The sequence below is a fragment of the Myotis yumanensis genome, unplaced genomic scaffold, assembly GCF_028538775.1.
Source record: "Myotis yumanensis isolate MYYU_CA2020_CCGP unplaced genomic scaffold, mMyoYum1.0.hap1 SCAF_10, whole genome shotgun sequence".
Lineage (NCBI taxonomy): Eukaryota > Metazoa > Chordata > Mammalia > Chiroptera > Vespertilionidae > Myotis > Myotis yumanensis.
The window spans coordinates 43,175,507-43,196,951 of record NW_027223761.1 but is presented as its reverse complement, the minus strand read 5'-3'; the positions used below and the strand labels follow the sequence as shown (position 1 = coordinate 43,196,951).

Genomic DNA, 21,445 nt, shown 5'->3' with positions numbered 1-21,445 from the left:
GGGAGCCTCGGGTGACGAGCTTGTGGGGGAGCAGGGACCTCCCAGGGTCTGGTGCTTGTGCTCTGTCTCTCCCCTTTACACGAGGGACGCTTCTTAGGCCTCATCCTACTTGCCCTTCCTCCTCCTCAGAACTGTTTTCTCCCCTGGCTCCTGGTACTCCCTTTTTTCTTAAATTTCCTTCTATTTTTGTGGACGTTCCATTTAAATATTCTTCACATGTGCCCTTGCTTCCTGCCTTTGCTGGGGCGCTCAGCCGGAGGGAGCATTCCCAGCTGGGGCTGGATATTTGTTCAGGGGTGTAATGGAGGTTTATTGTAGCCCTCGGACCTAGCAGCCTCATCTGGGAAGGCTTCTTGGAGGAGGAAGAGATGCACAGAGAAAGGTCTCCTGGTCCCTGTTATTGTTGGGCTCTGTGCTGGGTGTTTTGCTTACATGATCTCATTTGATCTCTTCAGCAAGCCTTCTGGGGGATTTGTGTCCCGTTTTCAAGCAGAGAAACAGCCTCAGAGAAGGGAGGGCAAAACTGGCTGGGTACATGCCAAGTACATCCTCAGGGATCCCCTGTGAGGAGGGTCTGGGAGGTTTTCCCTATCCAGAGAGAGGCACTGAATGAGGGGCTTTGAAGGCAAGCTAGGACTGTGCTGTTTTGAAGTCTGATTGGTAGAAGCATAAAAAGGGTTTGTGCCTTTCCTGGGTTCATACAGCTGGGGACAGTACTAGGGTCCCCCAGGAGCCTGGCTTGGTGTTTCCTGGTGTCATTGCACCCTCTAGTGGCCCTTGTCCTCCATGCAGGAGTAATTTCTATTTTCTTTAATGCCATCATCAGGGTGTGTGTGTGTGTCTGTCTGTCTATTTGCCTGTCTCAGGGGTGGGGGGTGTGGAGGATAGGATTGGGTAAACAAGGACAGAAGATAGGTCCCTGTTTACAAGGAGCTCACAAAGGCTGAGGAGGCAAAACCCATAGTGGGAGAGTGGAGGTCAGGATTTTGCTTGGGAGGCAGGCCTAGCTAGCTTTGTGACTCCCATTAGGAGCTGTTCTCTGTGTTTGTTTCCCCCTCCTTGGCCTTTAATGGTCCTTCTGGTGCTGACAGCTGAGTTCAGGAGACTTGCTGGGTAGAGCTAAAATCTGTGCACTCCCCAGGGTACCAGCCCCTGCTCTCAGAGCCTGTTTGAACTTAACCCCTTAGCCAACCTCTGGGGGAGGCCAGGCTTCCTTGGTTAGGAATCTGGCCCCTTGTAGTGAGCGGATCCGAATTGCGGGCATCTGTAGCCCCAGTGCTCCCAGAATGTACAAAGTCATTGAAGCTCATTAGTAGAAAAATTCACCACAGCTGAGCCTTAAGTATGTGTGCCAGGCGAAGGCCAGGCAGGGTAGGGGCCAGGATGGGCCCTGATTGGCTACCCCATCCCCTCACAGCTCCTGTGAGAGGCATGGTGGGAGGCTTCTCAACCTGGCCTGTCCTGTCTCCCTTGCAGGAGTCCCCGCTTCCTGATCTTGCTTGCACCCTCCAGTGATGGGTATCTCACTCTCTCAATCTTAGGGCCTTTTATACCAGATCCTGTGAACATTTCTGGCCTGGTTCCAGCTCATCACCAGGCTCCCTGGCGGAACTTGGGGTTTTCTGCTGTGTCTGCATGTGTGTATTCTTGAGATGGTGACTCCTTTGTTCAAGGTTTCAGGGTAGTAGTGTGTCTGTATTTACACATCCGCACAGGTTCTAAGGGGGCTGATGTGTGATCTTAATATGCCATTTCAGTGGTGACTTGCAAGTTCACCAGGGCCCTGTGCACATACATGTGCCTGTGCGTGTTGGTGTGGTGGGGACTCCAGCAGCACAAGTCCATTTTTGAGTGCTCATGCTGTGGGTGGCAAGTTGGCAAGTGTAGTATTAATGTACCGTTAGGTATGAGCCAGTGTGTGTACATGTGTGTGCGGGTGATGTCAAGAGGAGTCCACTAGAATGTCAGCTGTAGTGCCGAGAGCCTTGTGGTTTTGTTTATCGCTGAATCCCTATCATCTGGAACAGTGCCGGGCGCCTAATTGGCCCTGAGAAAGCGTCTGTTGTGTGAGTGAATAGAAGCCGACATGAGCTTCTACTGTTGCCCTCAGTGCCCTGAGCTCACCACCCTAGCTCCCTTCCCAACGCCCAACCCATGCCACCCCAGATGTCTTGGACAGGCAGAAAACCAGCAGGGATGGGGTCCCTTCTGCCTCGCCCCAGCTGGGCCAGGACTCTTAGAACCAGGTTCAGTATTCTGTTTGTCCTGGGAGGACCCCACTTTACCCCAGAGGGTCTGCACTCCTATCCTTATTTAAAACTGTAATAGGGAACCTCCTGATGAGTCCAGAGATGCTGAGAGATTTGCTCAGAGTTACATAGCCCAGCAGATGGAAGCCGATATTCAGACTCTGCTCCTGGTCTGGGGCCCAGTCTACCGGGCTCCCCGCAGTCTACCCAGCTCCAAGTCTCATAGATGTGAACCCTCTGAGCCTGCTTGCCTGAGAATGTCAGAGGGCTCATTTCTGATCCAGGGTTCCAGGGTCACTCCACAGAGTCTTTCCTGGACTGATCTGGGCCTCAGTTTCTTCCTCTGATACTTGGATGCCTGGAGATACCTTGGAAGATGGAATATTTGCCAAGAGAGGGCATCTGCCAGCTGCAGTCACACTGCAAGGCCCCCTGCCTGTGCCCTGCAGCTCAGCCAATCCCCATCCTCCGGAAGGCTGATCACTTGTTGCCGTGGCAGAATTTGCTTCCTTCAAAGAGCCTCTTTCCCAGCCTCTCTGAGCTTCTTTGTGGGGTGGGGAGGGGCCAGCCAGGGCAGGGCTTCCTGGGTGTCCACACAGTAAGTCCCTGCTAGATGGCACTGGGGTGGTTTGTCTCATTCCAGCTTGGGATCAGGGGGAGTGGCGGGGGGTGGGGGAGCACTGGGGCGGGGAGGAAGTGTCTGCCCCGGGGGATTCTGGGTGACTTTTCTTTCTTTCTCAGTTAGTGTTTTCAGGAAGTGTGTGTTTTGGCTAGGGCTGCAGGGGTGGGGGAGGCGGAGAGCAGGAAGCCAGAGCTGGATGCAGACACAAACACACACACACACACACACACACACACACACACACACAGGCACTCACTCTCTTCACAGTTATACACAGAAACACACAACAGACAAGTGATCAGAGATACAAATCACAGGCGCCACACCTGGACCCAGATTTAGCTTCAGACATACCCAGGGAACAGGTGCCAAGAACTCTGCGAGACCAGCCCAGGTTGGACACGGACTGGCTGGGCAGGCACACAGCACACTTGAGCATACGCTGGTCCCGCCTGGTCAGAGCTGTGGGAGTCCTCAGGCTCGGGACCGGCAGGCATCTGAGGGTGAGCAAGGGGCAGCCTTGGGCTGGGCTTGGGGGGAGAGGGGGGTGGTTAGGCTCCTCCTGAGGGCCTGGGAAGGCAGGAATCCCTGTTTGTCTGCCTGTCTCTTCTGGGCTGTTTTTTTCTGTTGTGTTCTCCTCCCAATCCACCCCCCCCCCCCCCCTCAAATTATTCTTTCACTTTTCCCACATTTTCTGTTTTTTTCTTTTGCACTTTCCTGCTCTCCTTTTTTCTCTTCCCTCCCTCTGCCTTGAGATTTCCAGTTTTCCATCTCCCCACTGGGCGCCCATGGTACCTGTTTGCTAGGCCACACAGACTGCTTCTCTATGGGGTCTCTGCCCTTTAGGTACCTGGTGCTGATCTCCTTAGTTCTAGCTCCCTGCACCTCACTGAGGATTCTCTCAGGAGGCTTAGGTGGGCTTCTCTCAAGTTCTAGTTCAAGCGTGCTGTGACTCTGGACAGCTCCTACCCGAATACCTGCCCCCCCCCCCCCCCCCCCCCCCCGCCCCCCGAACCCAGGGTGATAGGGAGACCTGCCAAAGACTGGCATTTATTTGCCTGGTTCTTCTCCCTCCTTCTAGGACTGGTGGTGTGGTCGGTGCCTATGTTGTTGGGGGTAGGGTTGGCCTCCCCTCCCCCCAATTGTTGTGTTTTTCTTATGAACTCAGCAACTCTGTGCTTGGGTCACTGGGGATATAGAGATGCTTCTAACCAGGTCTTGTCCGTGCACCCAGCCCTGCCCTTTGTCCTCGGCTCATCTTCCATAGGGTTTAGCAGACATCTGCATTTTCTTCTCCCAGGCCAGCCCTGGGTTGGGCAGTTGGGGTCGGGGGAAAGGCTCAGTATAGTGTGAGCTCCCTGAGGGCTAAATTTCCTCCACCTGCTCCCCTCTAGAACCAGCACAGGGCCAGGCCTGGGAAGCGTGTACAGCTGCCATGGGACCCAGGCCTGTATCTCGTCCTGCCCATACAGCAGGACTGGCCTATGAGGAAGCTCAGTATTGACCTGGTGGTAGATGAGCCATGAAGGCACAATAGGCTGTGTGAGGGGGGGGGGGGGGGGGGGCTATTGGGTGGACTTCCTGGAGGAGGAGGTGTATCCCGAGCACAGTGGAGTTGATGATCTGGGTCATTGTGGGGATTAAATGAAAAAAGGCCCCCAGCAGAATGCCTGGCACATTGTTGGTATTTAGCAAGTGGTAGCTTTTGTTCCAGAAAGAAGTGTTAAGGGCTCGGTGAAGCCTTAGTTTTGAGGGTGGATGCCAGGTTAATTGGGCACTGCTCTGTGGAGGAGTGGAGAAGCTGCCAACCTTCTCCAGTGACCTGGAAGTGAGAGGTGGTGGTTACTCAGTCACCCAGCACCCTCACTGAAGTGCCCCTCCGTGTTGGGTGATGCCGTGGCATGGAGAGGGATTGGCCTGAGGGGACTCACAGCATTGCAAAAGCTAAAGATATTACATCTAAGCAAGTGAAATGCCAGGAAGGGCTTTCTGTGCTATGGCCTGAGGAGAAGTAACCAGAACAAACACATGCTGGAGGGGGTGACCTTTGTGTCTCATAATGGAGAAGGAAGGACAGGAGCAGCTGTGGAGGAAGCAAGAAGCATAGGACTGAAGCCTTGGTCTTGCGTAGCCAACGAATGAGGAAGCGGGCAGCTGGGAAGGCCTTCTTGTGGGAAGGGGGTCAGGATAGCAGACAAATGTGTTCAGATTGCTGGGCCTGACCCCACTTCTTGGCCCTGCTGGTGAGAGTCCAGGAGCTGGGATTGGCCTGGATCCCTCCAAGGCCTGTGTGACACTCTAGGGCAGCCGTGGGCAAACTACGGCCCGTGGGCTGGATCCCGCCCGTTTGAAATGAATAAAACTAAAAAAAAAAAAAAAGACCGTACCCTTTTATGTAATGATGTTTACTTTGAATTTATATTAGTTCACACAAACACTCCATCCATGCTTTTGTTCCGGCCCTCCGGTCCAGTTTAAGAACCCATTGTGGCCCTCGAGTCAAAAAGTTTGCCCACCCCTGCTCTAGGGGGAAGGTCCTGACTATAGGACTGGGTGTAGGCCTGGGTCCTTGGTTCTCTGTCATTCGGTGAAGCAAACATTGACTACTACACTGAATGATTAGATGCGTGGAGGCTGGAGGAGCCCCAAGGGGCCCCATCCCAGCTTGGGGCATAAGAAGAGTCACAAAGTGGAGGAGGAGGATGTATGATTTGGGTTTCTTGAAGGAGGAGTAGGAGGTGGCTGGATAGGAAAGGTATTCCAGGTGGAAGGAACAGCATATGTAGAGACCTGGAAGTATGCATTTATGGAGTGCAGCTCCGTCAAGGGTGGCTGGAATGCGAGTGGGGGATGAATTCAAGGCCAGCCTGAGATATTCAGACTGCCCTGCTCTGCGGCCCACCTGCCCCTATGGTAAGAGTTAGTTCCTTTTGCCAGAGATTGATGTAGACAGAGTCAAGCGCCACCCTGAGGGAGAAGGAGACTATGAAGCAGGTAGGTTTCTGGCCCAACCTGTAGGGCCTGAGCCTCCTTCAGCCATAGCCAGGGTGAGAGGGTTGTGCCGATGACATGTGGGGGTGGCTCTCCTTACTGAATGATCAGTAACCTCAGAAGCAGATCAGAGAGGAAACTGAAGCTCAGAGGTGAAGTGACCTGCTTTGTGAGGTCACAGACTGATGAGTGGTCAAGCTGGGATTCCAGCCCAGGTCTGCTGGCTCCAAAGCTCTGTTAGCGAGAGCGACCACACACACATCTCATTTTCTGCTACAGGCCCTATTTACATCTGTTGGCATGACATAGTTAATAGTGCCTCTCAGAAATGTTCTGGTGTATGCAACTAATTATATGGTCCCCCTACTCTTACCCATTCTGGCTTGGGACCCTCACATGTGTCCCAACCCCTACATGTGAAGTAGGCTGTGTGTATTTGCCTTAATCCAGTAAGACAAACCTTAAACGTAGGCTGAGGGCCCAGGCTGGGGTGGATCAGCCCCTGCCCATGAGTGCCCAGTCTTGCTATGGGCATAGTGGGGAGAGCAGAGGGGTCCACATGTCACTTGGATAGAGGAGAAAGGGGCTGACAGAGCAGGGGAGCCACGGGTCGGGGCTGGGGAAAGCAGCTCTGCATCGGTATCTTGGAGTCTGCCTAGAGGCCAGTCCTGTTGAACTGTGTTTGTGTTTTGTGTACAGATGGGCTTTCCATGGACAGAGACGGTAGGGAGAGGGCAGTGAGGAAGAGGGAGCCATTTGAGCAAAGGTGTACCAGTCGGACACTGAGCAAGCACATGCTTAGGGTTGGGGCTGATCTTCTGGTCTATGGGTCAGCGATCAGTGGGAAACATTCCAGCTGGGCCTCAGCTGCAGATTGGAGCTGGGGCTGTTCTTGGGCCTGCAGGCACTGAGTAGCCAGGATTCCAGCTGGGGCTGGAGCACTCTATGGACTCTGTGCCTTCCCCTGGGGTTTTCCCACTTGCTGTGCTTTCCTGACACCACTTCTCCTTTTCTGGGCCCTGACTCAGCACAGCCTTGTTCCTGTGGTAGGCAGGCAGGGGTGAGCCAGGAGCTTCCTGGAGGAGGTGGCTAGAATGAAGTCTGGAGGTTCATGAGGGGCCCCCTTGCTCCTGCCTTCTTGGCACATAGTCCTTTTCCTGTGAAGGCTCTGCTGGAAGAAGAGCCCTTTGCACCTGTTACCTCTCCCTTCTTGCCATGGTCACAACAAGTGTCAGAGCTGTGATCACATTCCCTCTTGGACCAAACACCAGCTCCAGAGCTGCCTCGATTCTGAGTTGGGGTGGGGCATGAGGAGGTCAGCCTCAGAGAAGCCCTCAGATCCTGGCTGTGGTGATGGAGCTTGCAGGCTGTGATGCTAGACTACCTGGATATAAATCCAGCTGTGGGATGGAGGTCGAATTACTTTGTGCCCCAGTGCCTCAGTTTCCTCAGCTGTAAAGTGGAGAGAACAGTAAGCCATACCTTGTAGAGCCCTTGTGATGAGTAGCTGAATTAATTCATATGAAGTACTTTGAAGACTGTTGGGAATACATATACACACACAATAAGAATTAATCCAGGTGTTCACTTACTTCCTAAACCCTGCTGAGTGCTGGGCTCACCATAGTGCATAAGGTAGTGTGGCATTTGCCTCAGGGAGCCCACATGCTAGGGAGGCCTCAGGATGGGCAGATGGTCAGGATGGTGTTGGGGGAGAACTGGGGGCCAGAGGTGGTAGGACCGAGGCTGCTTGGGCTCTGAGGATGCTGTGTTGCCACCACCTTTCCCTCAGTGCTGACTCTCAGTCCTGGGGGAGGCTGGGAAACCAGGCCCACTCAGCCCTGCTTGGCTGGAAGGGGTGGAACCTGTCCCTACCTCCTCTGGGCCAGTCTGACTGGTCCTGGCCTGACAACTTGAGAGTTCTGCTCTCAGCTGATCAGGCCATGCCCTCAAGGGCCTCTTCTTAGAGTCTGGGAGGCTGTGTGTGACTTGCCTGTCGAGAGAGGTCAAGGGCATTGCACCCTTGGGCCTTTAAGGACTCACTCAGTCTCTTGGTCATCATTCGCCCTTTCATTTGCTTTCCTCCCAACCCTCACCCATCCATCCTACCTATTCACCCATCCATCCATTCACCCACTTACTCTGTCATCGTCTGTCTGCTCACCCACCCACTCATTCAACATGCTCTTGTTGCTGACTCAGCCACGCCCTGTACTTGGGCTGTGAGGATAAAGAAGTCCAATGCTGCCCCTGCCTTAAAGAGACTCAGGGTCAAGTTGGAGAGATGCCTGGTGCAGTACCCACAGGGCATCTTCTCAGGTCCAGCTGAACATTCATGCCCATAAGACTAACATGAGCCCCTGTGGCATCAGATTCCCCGAGAAGCACATAGGAAGGGAACAGCTGGCCACCAGGGCAGCGGCAGGTTTTCCTTTGCTGTGGGGTCCTCATGGCAGTCAGTGCCACTGTTCACACAGCTGGATAGGAGCCATTCTCTGTGACCTTCCAGGGGACAGCTCAGGGGGCACTGAGACCCACAGTGGACAGGTGTGGGAGCCACTCTGGCTTAGAAAGTCTTGCCCCAAGGGGCTAGTATGTCTTGTAAAAACCCCACTGGTGCGGGTTTAGGTCTCTGCATGGGATGTGCCCAGTACAAGCCACCACATTCAGAAGAGACCAAAGCTCCTGCTTCTTCATCGTGGCAACCACTTACAGCAGGGGTCCTCAAACTTTTTAAGCAGGGAGCCAGTTCACTGTCCCTCAGACCGTTGGAGGGCCGGACTATAGTTTAAAAAAAACACTAGTCGCTGCTAAGCAACAGGCAGCGGCGGCAAAAACACCCGGCGGGCCAGATAAATGTTTTCGGCGGGCCGCATGTGGCCCGCGGGCCGTAGTTTGAGGACCCCTGACTTACAGTTTCTCCCCATTCAGTGCGGTTCCTCACTCAGGCCACCTTCGCCAACGGCAGCGTCACCTCAGAACATGGCTGACATGCCACCTTTGGCAGGTTTCTAGGGGAACAGAGTAAGGAAGGAAGCTAGCTGAAGGTCAGTTTCTCACACAGAAAGGAAGAGTTTCATTCATTCTTTGCTCACACATGGAGAAGAGACGATTAGTGGTGATGCGGCAGTAGCCATGTGTCCTAAGAAGCACATAGACTGTCGATTCAGGGGTCAGTTCCTGGCTGAGATGTCAGCACGATGGTCTAAAGCTCATACAGAAGGAAACATGAGCAGGGACAGGGGGAGCATGAAGGAGGCGCCAGGAAAACTTGCAGAGTTTGGAGTTAAAGGATAAGTAGCTGTTCCCCAGGCAGAGACCAGGGAGAAGGATTTTCTTGGAGGAGGCAACAGCAGGAACAAAGGCTGACATCATGGTCACACCCCAGCCCTTCCTTGCTTTTGTAGTCAGTCACTGCCAGGAACGTTGGGCAATAGACCAGGCTGAAAATAACCCATGGGGAAGGTTGCCCACACACTCTGGTGCTCCTCCTCGGCCCCTGCTGGACACTAGCAGAGGCAGTGGGTGGGGCCAGGGCTGTAAGGCTCAGGCATCTTGTTCCAACTGGTGGCCCCTGTGCATCCTGTGTGTTGGCATCTGACTCTCCTTGTCTTGGTTAATCCTCCAACCACCCTGGCAGGTTGGAAATAGAGTCCCCACACTACAGAAGAGGAAACAGGTTCACAGAGGCTAGTTGCTTACCCTCGGACACAGGACCTAAGGCCGAGGCAAGGTTCTAACCCACATCTCTGGTGCCAGAGCCCTTTGGGAGACTTTCAGCCTGCAGGGAGCAGTCTGATCTGTGCCGAGACAGACAGACAGACAGGAGCACTGTGGCTGTGGGAGCCCAGGGGTCTGCGAAGGAGAGTCGGGGAAGGGTTCCTGGGGGAGCGATAGCAGAGGTGGGGAAATGGTGTGCTCTAAGAGGAGTGGGGTGGGATCAGGTGAGTTTGTGAGGTCTGAGGCATCTGGGGTTGGTGAATATCTGTGTCTGGGACAAGAGAGAAGGTCAGAGACCCACGACTCGGGGCCTCCGGACTTGGTTTCTGAAGCTCTGATCTGCTCCTTTGGCCTCAACGCCCATTTCATTTCTCCCTCAACCATTTGCCAACATACGACTTCTTATCCTTAGAAGCTCAGCTCAAGCCTCACCTCGTCCAGCCTTCCCTGACTCCCCAGGCTAGGATGTAAACCACCCACATGCCATTCTGGTCTTTTTTAAAAAATCCTCACCCAAGGATATTTTTCCATTGACTTTTAGAGAGAGTGGAAGAGAGAGAGAAAGACAAAGAGAAATATTGATGTGAGAGAAACACATCGATTGGTTGCCTCCTGCACGAGGCCTGACCAGGGCCCAGGCCGGGTAGGAGCTTGCAACAGAACTATGTGCCCTTGACCGGGATCGAACCCAGGACTCTTCAGTCCACAGGCCTACACTCTCTCCACTGAGCCAAACCGCTAGGGCACGCCATTCTGGTCTTCATTCCTCTCTTAGAGGGGTGCATGTGGCTAAAAGCTAGAGCTCTGGGACAGGTGACCATGTCACAGCGTTGCAGCCAGGGGAGGTGCCTGCTTCCTTTAGGCTTTGGGGAGCTTGCAGGGTGTGGGGCGGGGGAGTGTGGCAAGGAGGTCTGTGTGGAGGGGGGCTCCTGTCTGAGTTTTTGGAATGAATGAGTTTTGCTGAGCTCAGGTGAGCTGGGGCCCAGTGGGTTGAGTCCTGGCTCTGTCGCATGGTGATGCTGGCCCAGTGACTCGGCGGCACTGAGCTAACCCCTTACTGTCCAACTTTTGGTCTGTTTCTAGCCCTCCCTACAAAGAAGAGGAGTTACTGTCATCACCACTGTCAACCTCTCCTCAGCCAGAACCTGAGGAGCCCCCGGCCACCTTCCCCCGGGAGCCTCCCCAGCCCCCGTCTCCCAGCCTCCCAGATATCCCCCCAAAGCCTCTTCACCGGTTCCCAGAGTTCGGTGAGTGCCATAGCCAGGCCTGGAGCTCCGAGTGGGTGCCCTGGGCTCTGGCCCTTGCATCTGAAAGGATGCAAGGTTTGCATCCCCTGTTCAGTTGGGCCCTGCCACTGACCCCCAGTGTGGCCCTGGACAGGTAAGCATCATTCCTTTCATTCTCAAAATGGGGGCAGCACCCACTTATCTGACCTACTTATTTTACCAGGTGCAGGCACATGGCAAACTTTCTGAGTTGCCCATGGTCCGGGGAGGGGGGTTGTTTTCCATGGTCATGGTTGGTTTGCCCCTGAGGATTGTCCACTTCTCTTGATTCTCAATTCATGTTGCTTTTTTGAATAGTTCCCGCCCCTGATCCCCAAGCTTGCCACCTCTTCAGACCTCCCTGTGGTGGCCAGGCACCCCCTAGTGACGTCCTGTGAGGTCCCAAGAGTATAAATAGCACTTCCTGTCCCCTGTGCCTTCTTTTGAAAGCCAGGCCAGTTGGGGGTGGGGGTCTCCGGCTGAGGATGGCCTTTGTGAAGCCAGGCCCAGGGGCCCAGGGGCCCGGAAGGGGAGGCCAGGCTCCTTGCTTCTAAGTCTCCCCCACCCATTTCTCTCCCCAGATGACCCTGACTACGATGAGACCCCAGAGGAGGGGCCAGGAGCCCCAGCTGGCGTGATGACCAAGAAGGTGGGGCAGGTGGTGGTTAGGGCTGTCTGCTCTCAGTGTGAGGCCAGGCTGCTCAGCTGCCTGCAGGCCCTGGGGACCACCAGATAGAGAATGGGCAACTGTCCCAGGAGAGTTCCCTTCCCCCTTCATTGTCTTGCCATGCAAGGTCAGGGGTCAGGCACAGGGTCCCAAATCCCAGTGCTGGGCCAGAAATCTGGGGGGTCTGGTTTGTGGCTCCAGCTCCAGTCTTCAGCTGCATGTGGATGGCTGTGGGTGGCCTCTTCTCTCCTTGGTGCTTTGAGCATAGCTGTTGTTCTACAGAGGGATTTGTCCCTCTGTCTTTGTTTCACTTTCTGTGTTTCAGTGTCACCCTCTCTCTGAGTGTCTTAACTCTCCACCCCTGAGTCTTTCTATTTTTGTTTTGTTTTGTCTTTGATCTGCCTGGCGTGGCCCTGTCTCCCTCGGCCCCTGTGCAGTCTGCCAGTGGGAAGAGGGGAGTGTGAGGAAATGAGGAAGAGTGCTAAGTTGTGTGGGTCCAGAATGGAGTGGACAGACGGAAGTGTGGCAGCCCCTGAGTAGGTGTTATCTGGGGCTTGAAGGGAAACATGACACTGAGTGGGTCTGGGCCGGGGGGCAGGAGGAGCCTCCAGTGAGCCAAGTCCCACGTGCCGTGCGTGTGGCCAGTCTGCTGAGCGAGGGGGAGGAGCTGTCGGACGACCAAGGGGATGAAGAAGAGGATGACCAGGCCTATGAGGGCATCCCCAAGTGAGTGTCCACTTTGTTCAGGTGGCTCCCCCATCCAGCTCCCCCATCTATGAGCCCCTACCCCACTGGAGCCCCCACCTCGGCCCGCCTCATTCCCTTTCCTCTTCCTCCAGTGGTGGATGGCGCACCAGCCACCTGAGCTCATCCTTGCCCAGCAGCCTCCTGATCCCCGAGCTCCCACCCCATCCCATGGATCGACTGCCCGGGGGTCCCACCCCCATCGGACAGGTCATCAAGTCTGGCTGGTTGGACAAGAACCCACCGCAGGGGTGAGTGAGGCCTGTTGGGTCCTGCTGGTGCTTTGCACGGGGTGCATATTGTTCTATGCTGGTGTCATGGATCTGAAAATCAGAGGGATCAAGGTTATTCGAGCAGGACTCCCTCCATGCAGACTAACCACTGATGATCCCCACAAGACCTATGTTTTATTACCCTTAATATTGGGAAGTCCTACTTTAAGTCCAACTTCAGTCACTCCAGCTGTAGGTAAAGTCCATGTTCTCAGTGACCATTTGGAATTTTTCCTCTCTTGGACCTGGCTGTACCTAACTTCGTACACGGCTGGTTGAGGGGGCTAGGATAATCCTAGAGCCCCTCTCCTAATCCCCAATCCTTTGCTCTGTTGCCCTCTGCCTCTGCCTCTCCAGCTCTTATATATATCAGAAGCGATGGGTGAGACTGGATGTCGATTACCTGCGATACTTTGATAGTAACAAGGTAAGGCCCGTGTTGGTCCTGATGCGACCTCCTGTTCCAGCCTGGCCCGACCTGGGACCCAGGCGGAGTCCCTCCCCAGATGAGTCCTCCCCAGAGCTCCAGTCTGACTCCTTAAACCATGTTCTTCTGGCCCATCAGCCAGCTGTGGGCTGTGGTCAGGATCAAGGTAGGGGTTGTCCCTGACCGCCTGTGGGAAACAGGGCTGTAGCCTTCATTTCAACTGAGGTTGAGGGAGTCAGGGGGTGCTGGGCCTCGGGACCCTCCACAGTACAGCTCCTCTCTCTTCCCAGGACGCCTACTCTAAGCGCTTTATCTCTGTGGCCTGCATCTCCCGCGTGGCTGCCATTGGGGACCAGAAGTTTGAAGTGATCACGAACAACCGGACCTTTGCCTTCCGGGCAGAGAGTGATGGTGGGGAGTGGGACCGGCAGAAGACGAGCAGTTTGGCTTGATAAGGGCGGGGAGGACCAGGGCACATCTGCTTCTCCCACATAAAACCCAGAGAGGAGTCAACCCTCTGTGAGATGGGGGACGAATGGGGGTACCCTCTGAGGCTCTTTGCTTGAGATACTCACCGAGTCCTCAGCATCAAATTCCATTTACAGGGGGAAATGGGCTCAGATAGGCAAAGCAGGCTTGCCCAGTTTTAGCCGTCACAGCTGGGATTGGAGCCTGAGGTTGGCTCCACGGGATTGGTCCAAGTCAGAGAACTCAGTATAGTCAGAGATAGGTGGCCAGTCTGGACAGGCCTTCTTGTTCTTAGAGGGCCCCCTGCCAAGCTGAGCTCTGGCTTATTTCCTCCCATTTGCCCACAGCGGAGCGGAAGGAGTGGATGCAGGCCCTGCAGCAGGCAGTGGCCGAGCAGCGTGCCCGGGCCCGGCTCTCCAGTGCTTCTCTGTTGGGTGTTCAAGGCTCAGAGCTGCCTGACCGTGCTGGCAGCCTGGAGCTGCGTGGCATCAAGAATAAACTGTATGTGGCTGTGGTTGGGGACAAAGTGCAGCTTTACAAGAATCTGGAGGTACGAAGGGGTGGGCCAGGCTGCTGAATCTCTCCCCTGCTCCATGCCCGCTCGGGTCCTTTAACCCCACCCCATGCCCACCTGGTCCCTCAGCCTCTCCCTTGTCTACCTGGTCCGTTAGCCTTGTCCCAAGTCCACCTGGTCCTTCAGCCTCTTTCTTACCCATCTGGCCATTTAGTCCTATTTTTTTTTTTCCTTTTTCTCTTTCCTTGTCCAAGCCAGCCCTGTCTTCCTTTTTGCCTTTAGTTCTGATTCCATCCCCTGCCTGGTCCCTGAGTATTACCCTCCCATCCTATTGCTATATGGCCTCCGAGCCTGAGTACCTGTACCCAGGCCCAGATCCCTGATCCCTGCCCCCCCTCCAATCTCCTTTCTAGCCACTTTCTAATTCCTAAGGTACCACCTCCCCCTCCTCTCTACCCCTTCCTGGGCCTTGAGCTCCACCCTCCAGGCCTTGCCCTCATTCCTTCTCACTTGCCTGCCAGGAGTACCACCTGGGCATCGGCATCACCTTCATCGACATGAGTGTGGGCAATGTGAAGGAAGTGGACCGGCGTAGCTTCGATCTCACTACCCCGTACCGCATCTTCAGGTGAGCCTCCATTGCTCACCTGCGTCCTCACTCCCTCTCACTGTTTTCGTCTTGTGAGAAGCTGCCCCTTCTTGTGGGGTGGATTTCTCCTCCCTTCCCTGCCCTGCCCACCCCTGCTGGACCTTGACCTTCACTTGCTAACCTGTTCTGACCCTTCCCTTTTAAGAAATCTCACTCTTGCCCTACCCACCTCTGGCTATCACTGTCCCCCTTCCCTGCCAACTGCTCCCAGAGTTGCCCATACTGACTTTCTGCACCACCCACTCACCCTGCTGTCACTCTAGTCTGCCCTGCTCCCTCAAAAATGTTCGTCTGACATCAGTACTTGCTTGAGATAAAAGGCTGCTCTTCCCTCCTGTTTCCTGGGACCTGTCCTGGGGACTACTTCCTGAACCTCTAAAACTCTACCATCTTGATTTCCTGGACCTCAGCTGTCTCTCTGTGGTCTGTGTTGTCCTTTGTCCCCTCCCTGATCGGGCCTAAACTGGCAGTCAAGCATCCCTCTCACAATCCTGGACCGCTGGCTCTTACTCGCTCACCTGCCTGCCTGCCCCCGCTGCCTGCCTGGTCGCCCCTAACTCCCTCCTGCTGCTGGCCTAGTCGCCCCTTACTGCCACCCCTGCCAGCCTAATTTCCCCCAACTGTCCCCCCCCCCCCTGCTGCCCTGGTCGCCCCCAACTGCCCCCCCTGCTAGCCTGGTCACCCCTCATGACCCCCCACCTCCCGCCGGCCTGGTCGCCCCACGCAGCCTGCTGTTCAGTCGTTTGGTTGTCCCTCACTAACCCTCCCTGCTGGCCTGGTCACCCCACGTAGCCTGCTTGTTCAGTCGTTCGGGCATCCCTCCTTAACCCCCCCGCCGGCCTAGTCGTGGGCAGCCACCTTGTGAGGGCGTGAGGGTTAATTTGCATATTACCTCTTTATTATATAGAATTTCTTGCCTTTGAGGTAATTTTTGATGACATCCTTGGACTGAGATTCTTACCATCATCCTTAATTACCACACAACTGCAACCACCCACTTTCCGGAGTTTTCCTTCTCTGTCAGTGTTACAGGGCCTGCCCATTCACCGAGTTCCTTGTCATCAGCCTTAATTCAGTTGATTTGGTGTTCAGCACCAAGGGTGTCCACCAACCTGACATACGTAGGCTCATGCAGTTGGATGCAAGTACATGAACACGGGCTTAGCACCTGGCTAAGGCCTTGGCGGCTTCGCAGATTCCACTGCTAGGCCTTCGTGGATGAGGGTGGCTGGTCTTCAGCGCCTCTCATAAAGCAGCATTAGCAATCCATTACATCTGCAGCAGCAACACCTTCTTGGGCCATGGCAGTGGATTACGGGTGGAGCCAAATCGTGAATGTACACACTCGACTTCAGGACGAAAGGGAAAGAAAGAGCCAGAGGGGAAGACATCTCCCCCTGCCCCCACCGAAACCCTCCACTGCTTCTCCACTGTCCTCTGGGTGCATTTTGACTTCTGCCTGGCACAGGCCTGTCCCTGTCTGTCTCCCAGCCTTCTCTCTGCCAGTCTGCCCATCCTGCCCACAGGTCCTGGAATCTCCCATGTGCCATCCTGCCCCTTTGCACATGGTGTTCCCTCTATCTAGAGGGAACACCCTTCCACCGCTTTACCTGGCTACGCCCTTGTCATCTGTCAGGTCTTAGCCAGGTATCATTTCTTCCCAGCAGCCTTCTCTACTCCCTGGGTGGGACAGAGCCCCTCGGGACTCCGCCAGCCCTCACACATCTCAGGTTCACTGTCCTTGCCTTTGTCACACCCATCTTCCTCACTGACCCAGGATGACTCCCTCTTCTGACAATGAGCTCTCAACACCTTGCTCCTTCAACTTCATGCTGTGCCCCTTTATGCTGCCCCCAAATCCTTCTGAGCCCTTTCCATCAGCCTCTCTTCTCCCATTCCTATGTCTCCAGCTTCTCAGCCGAAACAGAACTAGAGAAGGAGCAGTGGCTGGAGGCCATGCAGGGAGCCATTGCCGAGGCCCTGTCTACCTCAGAGGTGGCCGAGCGCATCTGGGCCGTGGCCCCCAACAGATTCTGTGCTGACTGCGGGGCTGCCCAGCCTGACTGGGCCTCCATCAACCTCTGTGTCGTCATCTGCAAGCGCTGTGCAGGTGTGTCCGGGGTGGAGCACTGGGCCAAGGCATGACAGGGCTGATGTGTCTGGTGGCAGGTGGTCTGTCTGGCTGGAGGGACGAGTGAAGATAGCAGTCAGATTGTTTAAGGTGCACCTGTGTGCCAAGCCTCTCCCACTGGGATTGCAAGACAGGCATTTAACTTCTCACATCATGGGTGGGGCACTGAGGCATAGACAGGGAAAATAGCTCGTTTGGGGGTCCTCTGGCAAGTAAGTGAGTGCATTTTAGCCCAGGCCTCTTAGGGTCCAGCACCCCTGCCCCCTCAGAAGAGTGGAAGGAGGCCATGTAGGAGCAGCTGGCAGGGGCCAGGTGGAGGGAGGAGCTGATGTTTCATCCAGAGGGGGATGGCAGGCAGCGGAGGGGAGGACCTTGGTCAGATTTGTGCAACAGACTCTGGCAGGTTGGAAGCTGAGTTAGAGGGAGTGACACTGGAGACTAGTAAGGAGGCAGCTGCTGGAGCTGAGAGAGAGGAGGAGGAGGCCTGGTCTGGGGAAGCAATGGAGAGCATTCCAGAGACGGTTAGGATCTATGGTGTAAAATTTCCAATGGCAGATTAGATGAGGAGGATGGGAAAGAAAGAGGTTGGAACTCAAGATTCATTCATCTACTCAGTCAGCATTTATTGAGGGTCTGTGATGTGCCAGGCACTGTGTCAGGTGCTGGGGACTTGGCCCCCTTAGGAGCTGACCGTGCCCAGGTGGGGATTCAGGGGAGGAACAGTTTGGGAAAGTTTCTGAGCTCAGTGAAAACCCCCGAAGCCTGTGGAACATCTAGGGCAGACGTCCAGGAGGCCTTGAGCTACGAGATCTGGGTGCAGAAAAATGACTGGGTTGGAGACCAGCTTAGGAAAGCATCAACTCATGGAGGTTGAGGGTGCCTGGGGTGCAGAAGCAGTTCTGAGCCAGGCAGTTCCAGGCACTCCTAGTGCCCCCAGCCCCCTCTCTTCTACACGGGTCCTTTGTGGGTCCTGTAGGGAGCAAGGTTGTATTCTGTTCAGCCCCGACTCCCCCTCCCCTTTCACTCCACAGAGATTTATGAAGTGCTCACTTATGTGCCCCTTTGTCCCGGGCTCTGAGGTTAGACCCTAAAGCAGACAATCAAGGTTCCTGCTCTCAGGCAGCTTACGTTCTAGAGGGGAGAGACCGAAAATACATACACAAACGAACAGAAGTGCTAGGCAGAAAATATGTGGTAAGCCCTCTCCCCATGTCAACTGAGATTTAAATGTCAGGAACAGGCCCTGGGGAGTTGGGGGAAGAGAATCCAGGCAAAAAGAACAGTGAGTGCAAATGCCCTGAGGCAGGAAGGGGCTGGAAGATTAGAAGAGGGAAGAAAATGTGGCTGAGTGGGATAGAGGGAAACAGGAGATGAAATTGAAGGAGAAGCAGGTAAGGAATTTAGAACTAATTCTGGGAACCATTGGAGGGGTTTGCAGGGAGCCAAGACTGGCCATAGGAAGCCAGCTGGGGGGCTGCTGCAGGAGCCCAGGTGATGACTGTGGACTCAGTCCTGTGGTGCAGGGAGCAGTGGTCTGTAGCTGGATTCTGGAGCTGTGTGGGGTGGAGCTGCAGGCATAGCCCCTGGGTCCTGCCTGTGGCCTCTCCCAGTCTGCCCCTGGATGAGCACTGGGGGTTGGAGTGGGGAAGGAGGTGAGTGCTTTATGCAGGAAATGGCCCAGAGGACCCAAGTCTGGCCCTCTGTCTACAGGGGAGCACCGTGGCATGGGTGCTGGCGTCTCCAAGGTACGGAGCCTGAAGATGGACAGGAAGGTGTGGACAGAAACACTCATCGAGGTGGGAGGCCCCTGCTTTTCACCTGTATTGGGGATCTAGCTGCTGCCTGGGTCTCTCAATCCCATCTCCTCCATCTCCCAGACCCCAGCACTCTAGAGCTAGAAGAGACCTTTGGGATCATCTAGTGGGTGTGGATTTTGGAAAAGCTGATTTTTGGCAGGCAGCAAACTGAGCTAAGAATGTTATTGCAGTTTTAAAGGGTTGTTAAAAAAAAAAAAAGACTATACAACCGACACTTTGTGTCCTACAAAACCTAAACTATTTACTTCATTTCACCTCTACTCACATATGCCGGTGGATATGAGGTCTATGTTTAGGGGCACACACTCACATGTACATTTGTGCCTGTGTACTCGGGGTTCCCAGGTACTGATTGTGGTAGTTATAGGGGAGAACCTGCAACAGAAGGCTGGACTGACAGCCCAGCTCAGCTGCAGACTCCAGAGCAATTTGGGTGTCACGTCCCTTGTGAGTTAGGGTTAGAGTCTGCAGTCTATAGATGCAGAGATAGAAGCCCAGGGAGAGAAAACGACTTGCCTAAAGTCACAGAGTGAGTCAGCAGCAGCAGGGACTGTTTCTGCATTCTAGCACCCCACACAAGACCTGACAAAGAGGCCAGGGGAGGTGGGCAGGAAATGGCAGTGGGACAGAGAATCAGCAGAGTGAAAGAATGAAAAACTAGTATCCTGAATGCTAGACCCCTGCAATCCTCCAGAATCTGCCCTTGTCCCTCTTCCCCTGGAGGAGCCCAGGTGGTGATTGTAGGGCTCTGTCCCAGGAACAGGGGTGTGTGGATTCTGGAGCTATGTGGGGTGGAGCTGCAGACCCAGCCCCTGGGGAATGTCTTAGAAGAATATTGGACAGGATATGGTTCCAGAATCCCTGTTCACCCCATTGGCTGTCAGCTTAGCCAGCCCTCCCCCAGCTGTGATAGCCTCAGGAATGCAGAGTTCCAGATGTCGAACTGGGTGGGGAAGTAGCAAGGCCCCCAACCAGAAGCCAGGCCTGGGATGTTTACCTTCAGACTGTCTGCCTCTTGTCCTTTCACTGAGCTGAGGAGTTGGGCTCAGACCCAGGGTTGGTGAGGGAGCGCCCCAGGCCACCAACAAGCAGCCTGCCCCTCAGCTTCCCTGATGGGAGAGTGAGTGGGTGGCCTGGCTCTCCTAGCCATAAGCCTGACAACCTCAAAACCAAGATTTTGCAGGTTACGGGGCCCCTGGTCATAGGCTGTCTCTAACCTCTTGTCCACACTTGTAGCTCTTCTTACAGCTGGGCAATGGTGCCGGGAACTGCTTCTGGGCAGCCAGCGTGCCTCCCAGTGAGGCCCTGCAGCCCCACAGCAGCCCCAGTGCCCGGCGGCGCCACCTGGAGGCCAAATACCTCGAGGGCAAGTACCGCCGTTACCATCCACTCTTTGGCAACCAGGAGGAGCTGGACAAGGTCAGGTCACTGGGCTTCTGGGGCCCCTTAAGAGCAACCCCTTTTCCCTACACTGTCAGGGCCCCTCGAGACCACCCCCTTTCTTCTTGTCCACACATTTCTCACCATCGTAGCCCATCTTTTCCACCAGCTCTGAGTGATGAGCTGGCCTATGGAGAAACTAAGGCCCAGAGGGCAGATGGGCTGTACCTAAGCTACAGGGAGAGTTGAGGCAAAGAAAGGAGGAGCCAGGCCTGACCCTTGGACTAAGACCACATCCCAGCATCTGTCTGCCTCCCTCCCCTGCTGATTCCTCTGTCTCCCGCACCCTGTCCTGCTCCTTCTGTATCCTGCCAAAAGGAGTGAACTTGATGGGGGTGCTATTTCCTGTCAGGCTCATGAAAAACAGCTGGTCGCTCTGACCACCCCCATCCACACCCCACTCAAGATGAGGCCCCCGTATGGGCCCCAGGCCCTGACAGGCTAGGAGCCAAGCCCTGGGTCCTGCTGGCTCTGCCTGAGTGGGAGGTAGCCTGCTTCAAGGCAGGGGGATGCCACTTGTGACCTCTTGTGGGCCTTCAGCCCTTCCCCCAAGAAGCCCCACCCCAGAGGCTCAGTCCAGCTAGAAGCCCAGTGGGAGCCAGGCCTGCACCTCCCAGGCACCCAGGCGTCCAGCCCCCAGTCCAGCCCAGTCTGACTTGCCAGCTAGGAGGGGCGGCAACTCCCATTGGTCCAGAGGGATGGGCAGGCGGTGAGGAATTCAAATGTGGGAGGAATTAGCTACAAAGCAACCCCCTCTGTCCTTCCACAAGGCAGAGGGAGCTTGAGCTCCTCCTGAGAGTAGGCTTGGCAGCTGACAGGGTCCTGGGGCTGCAGCAGGGGTGAGCCCTGGGTGCTGGGATCCTGGTCTCTGCTGGGCAGCCCCTGTCCACCCTCTCTCCCTGGGCTTTTCTCTTCCTCCTCCTCTCTTCTGTTTTTCTTCCTCCGTCGTCTCTCTTCCAACTTGAGGATGGGTCCCCCTAGACCTGGGTGCCTCCTTCCTCATCCTTCCTATCTCTTCCCCCCATACTCTTTCCCCACTGGCCCCACACTCCTGCTGGGACTGACCCTTTCCTCCCTCCTCGCCCCTCCCAGGCCTTGTGTGCCGCAGTCACTACCACAGACCTGGCCGAGACCCAGGCGCTCCTGGGCTGTGGAGCTGGGGTCAATTGCTTCTCAGGGGACCCAGAGGCTCCCACACCCCTAGCTCTTGCCGAGCAGGCGGGGCAGACACTGCAGATGGAATTCCTTCGGAACAACCGGACCACAGGTGAGCAACTGGTGGGGCAGTCCTTGAGGGATGGAGCCTCCCTGCTGCTGGGGTCTGGGCCTTTGGAAGGGATGCCAGTGGGGTCTGGGGGCTGTGTGTCTCCTTGTGAGGTTTGATTACATACCACTCCAGCTGTAATTGCAGCTCCTTGAGGGTCCTGATATAACAGTGTGTGTGATTTTGGGGTGTGTTTGGGTTTGCA

The 21,445-nt window shown here is 55.2% G+C and overlaps 1 protein-coding gene and 1 pseudogene across 5 annotated transcripts in view; one reads left to right on the top strand and one right to left on the bottom strand.

Annotated features, from left to right (window-relative positions):
* ARAP1 (ArfGAP with RhoGAP domain, ankyrin repeat and PH domain 1) overlaps positions 1 to 21,445 on the top strand; it is a 75,474-nt gene that overhangs the window by 37,571 nt on the left and 16,458 nt on the right. For all 5 annotated transcript variants that reach the window (XR_011472848.1, XM_070425566.1, XM_070425565.1 and 2 more), the window contains 12 exons: positions 10,666 to 10,829; positions 11,429 to 11,496; positions 12,113 to 12,240; positions 12,354 to 12,509; positions 12,888 to 12,957; positions 13,248 to 13,368; positions 13,773 to 13,975; positions 14,461 to 14,567; positions 16,499 to 16,698; positions 18,430 to 18,515; positions 19,773 to 19,955; positions 21,069 to 21,243. Coding sequence is in view for 4 of the 5 variants with exons in the window: in XM_070425566.1 (XP_070281667.1) it covers positions 10,666 to 10,829; positions 11,429 to 11,496; positions 12,113 to 12,240; positions 12,354 to 12,509; positions 12,888 to 12,957; positions 13,248 to 13,368; positions 13,773 to 13,975; positions 14,461 to 14,567; positions 16,499 to 16,698; positions 18,430 to 18,515; positions 19,773 to 19,955; positions 21,069 to 21,243 (1,661 nt within the window). In the remaining variant the exon portion in view is untranslated. The remainder of the gene's footprint in view (positions 1 to 10,665; positions 10,830 to 11,428; positions 11,497 to 12,112; positions 12,241 to 12,353; positions 12,510 to 12,887; positions 12,958 to 13,247; positions 13,369 to 13,772; positions 13,976 to 14,460; positions 14,568 to 16,498; positions 16,699 to 18,429; positions 18,516 to 19,772; positions 19,956 to 21,068; positions 21,244 to 21,445) is intronic.
* On the bottom strand, positions 15,477 to 15,891 carry LOC139017616 (small ribosomal subunit protein eS12 pseudogene; annotated as a pseudogene).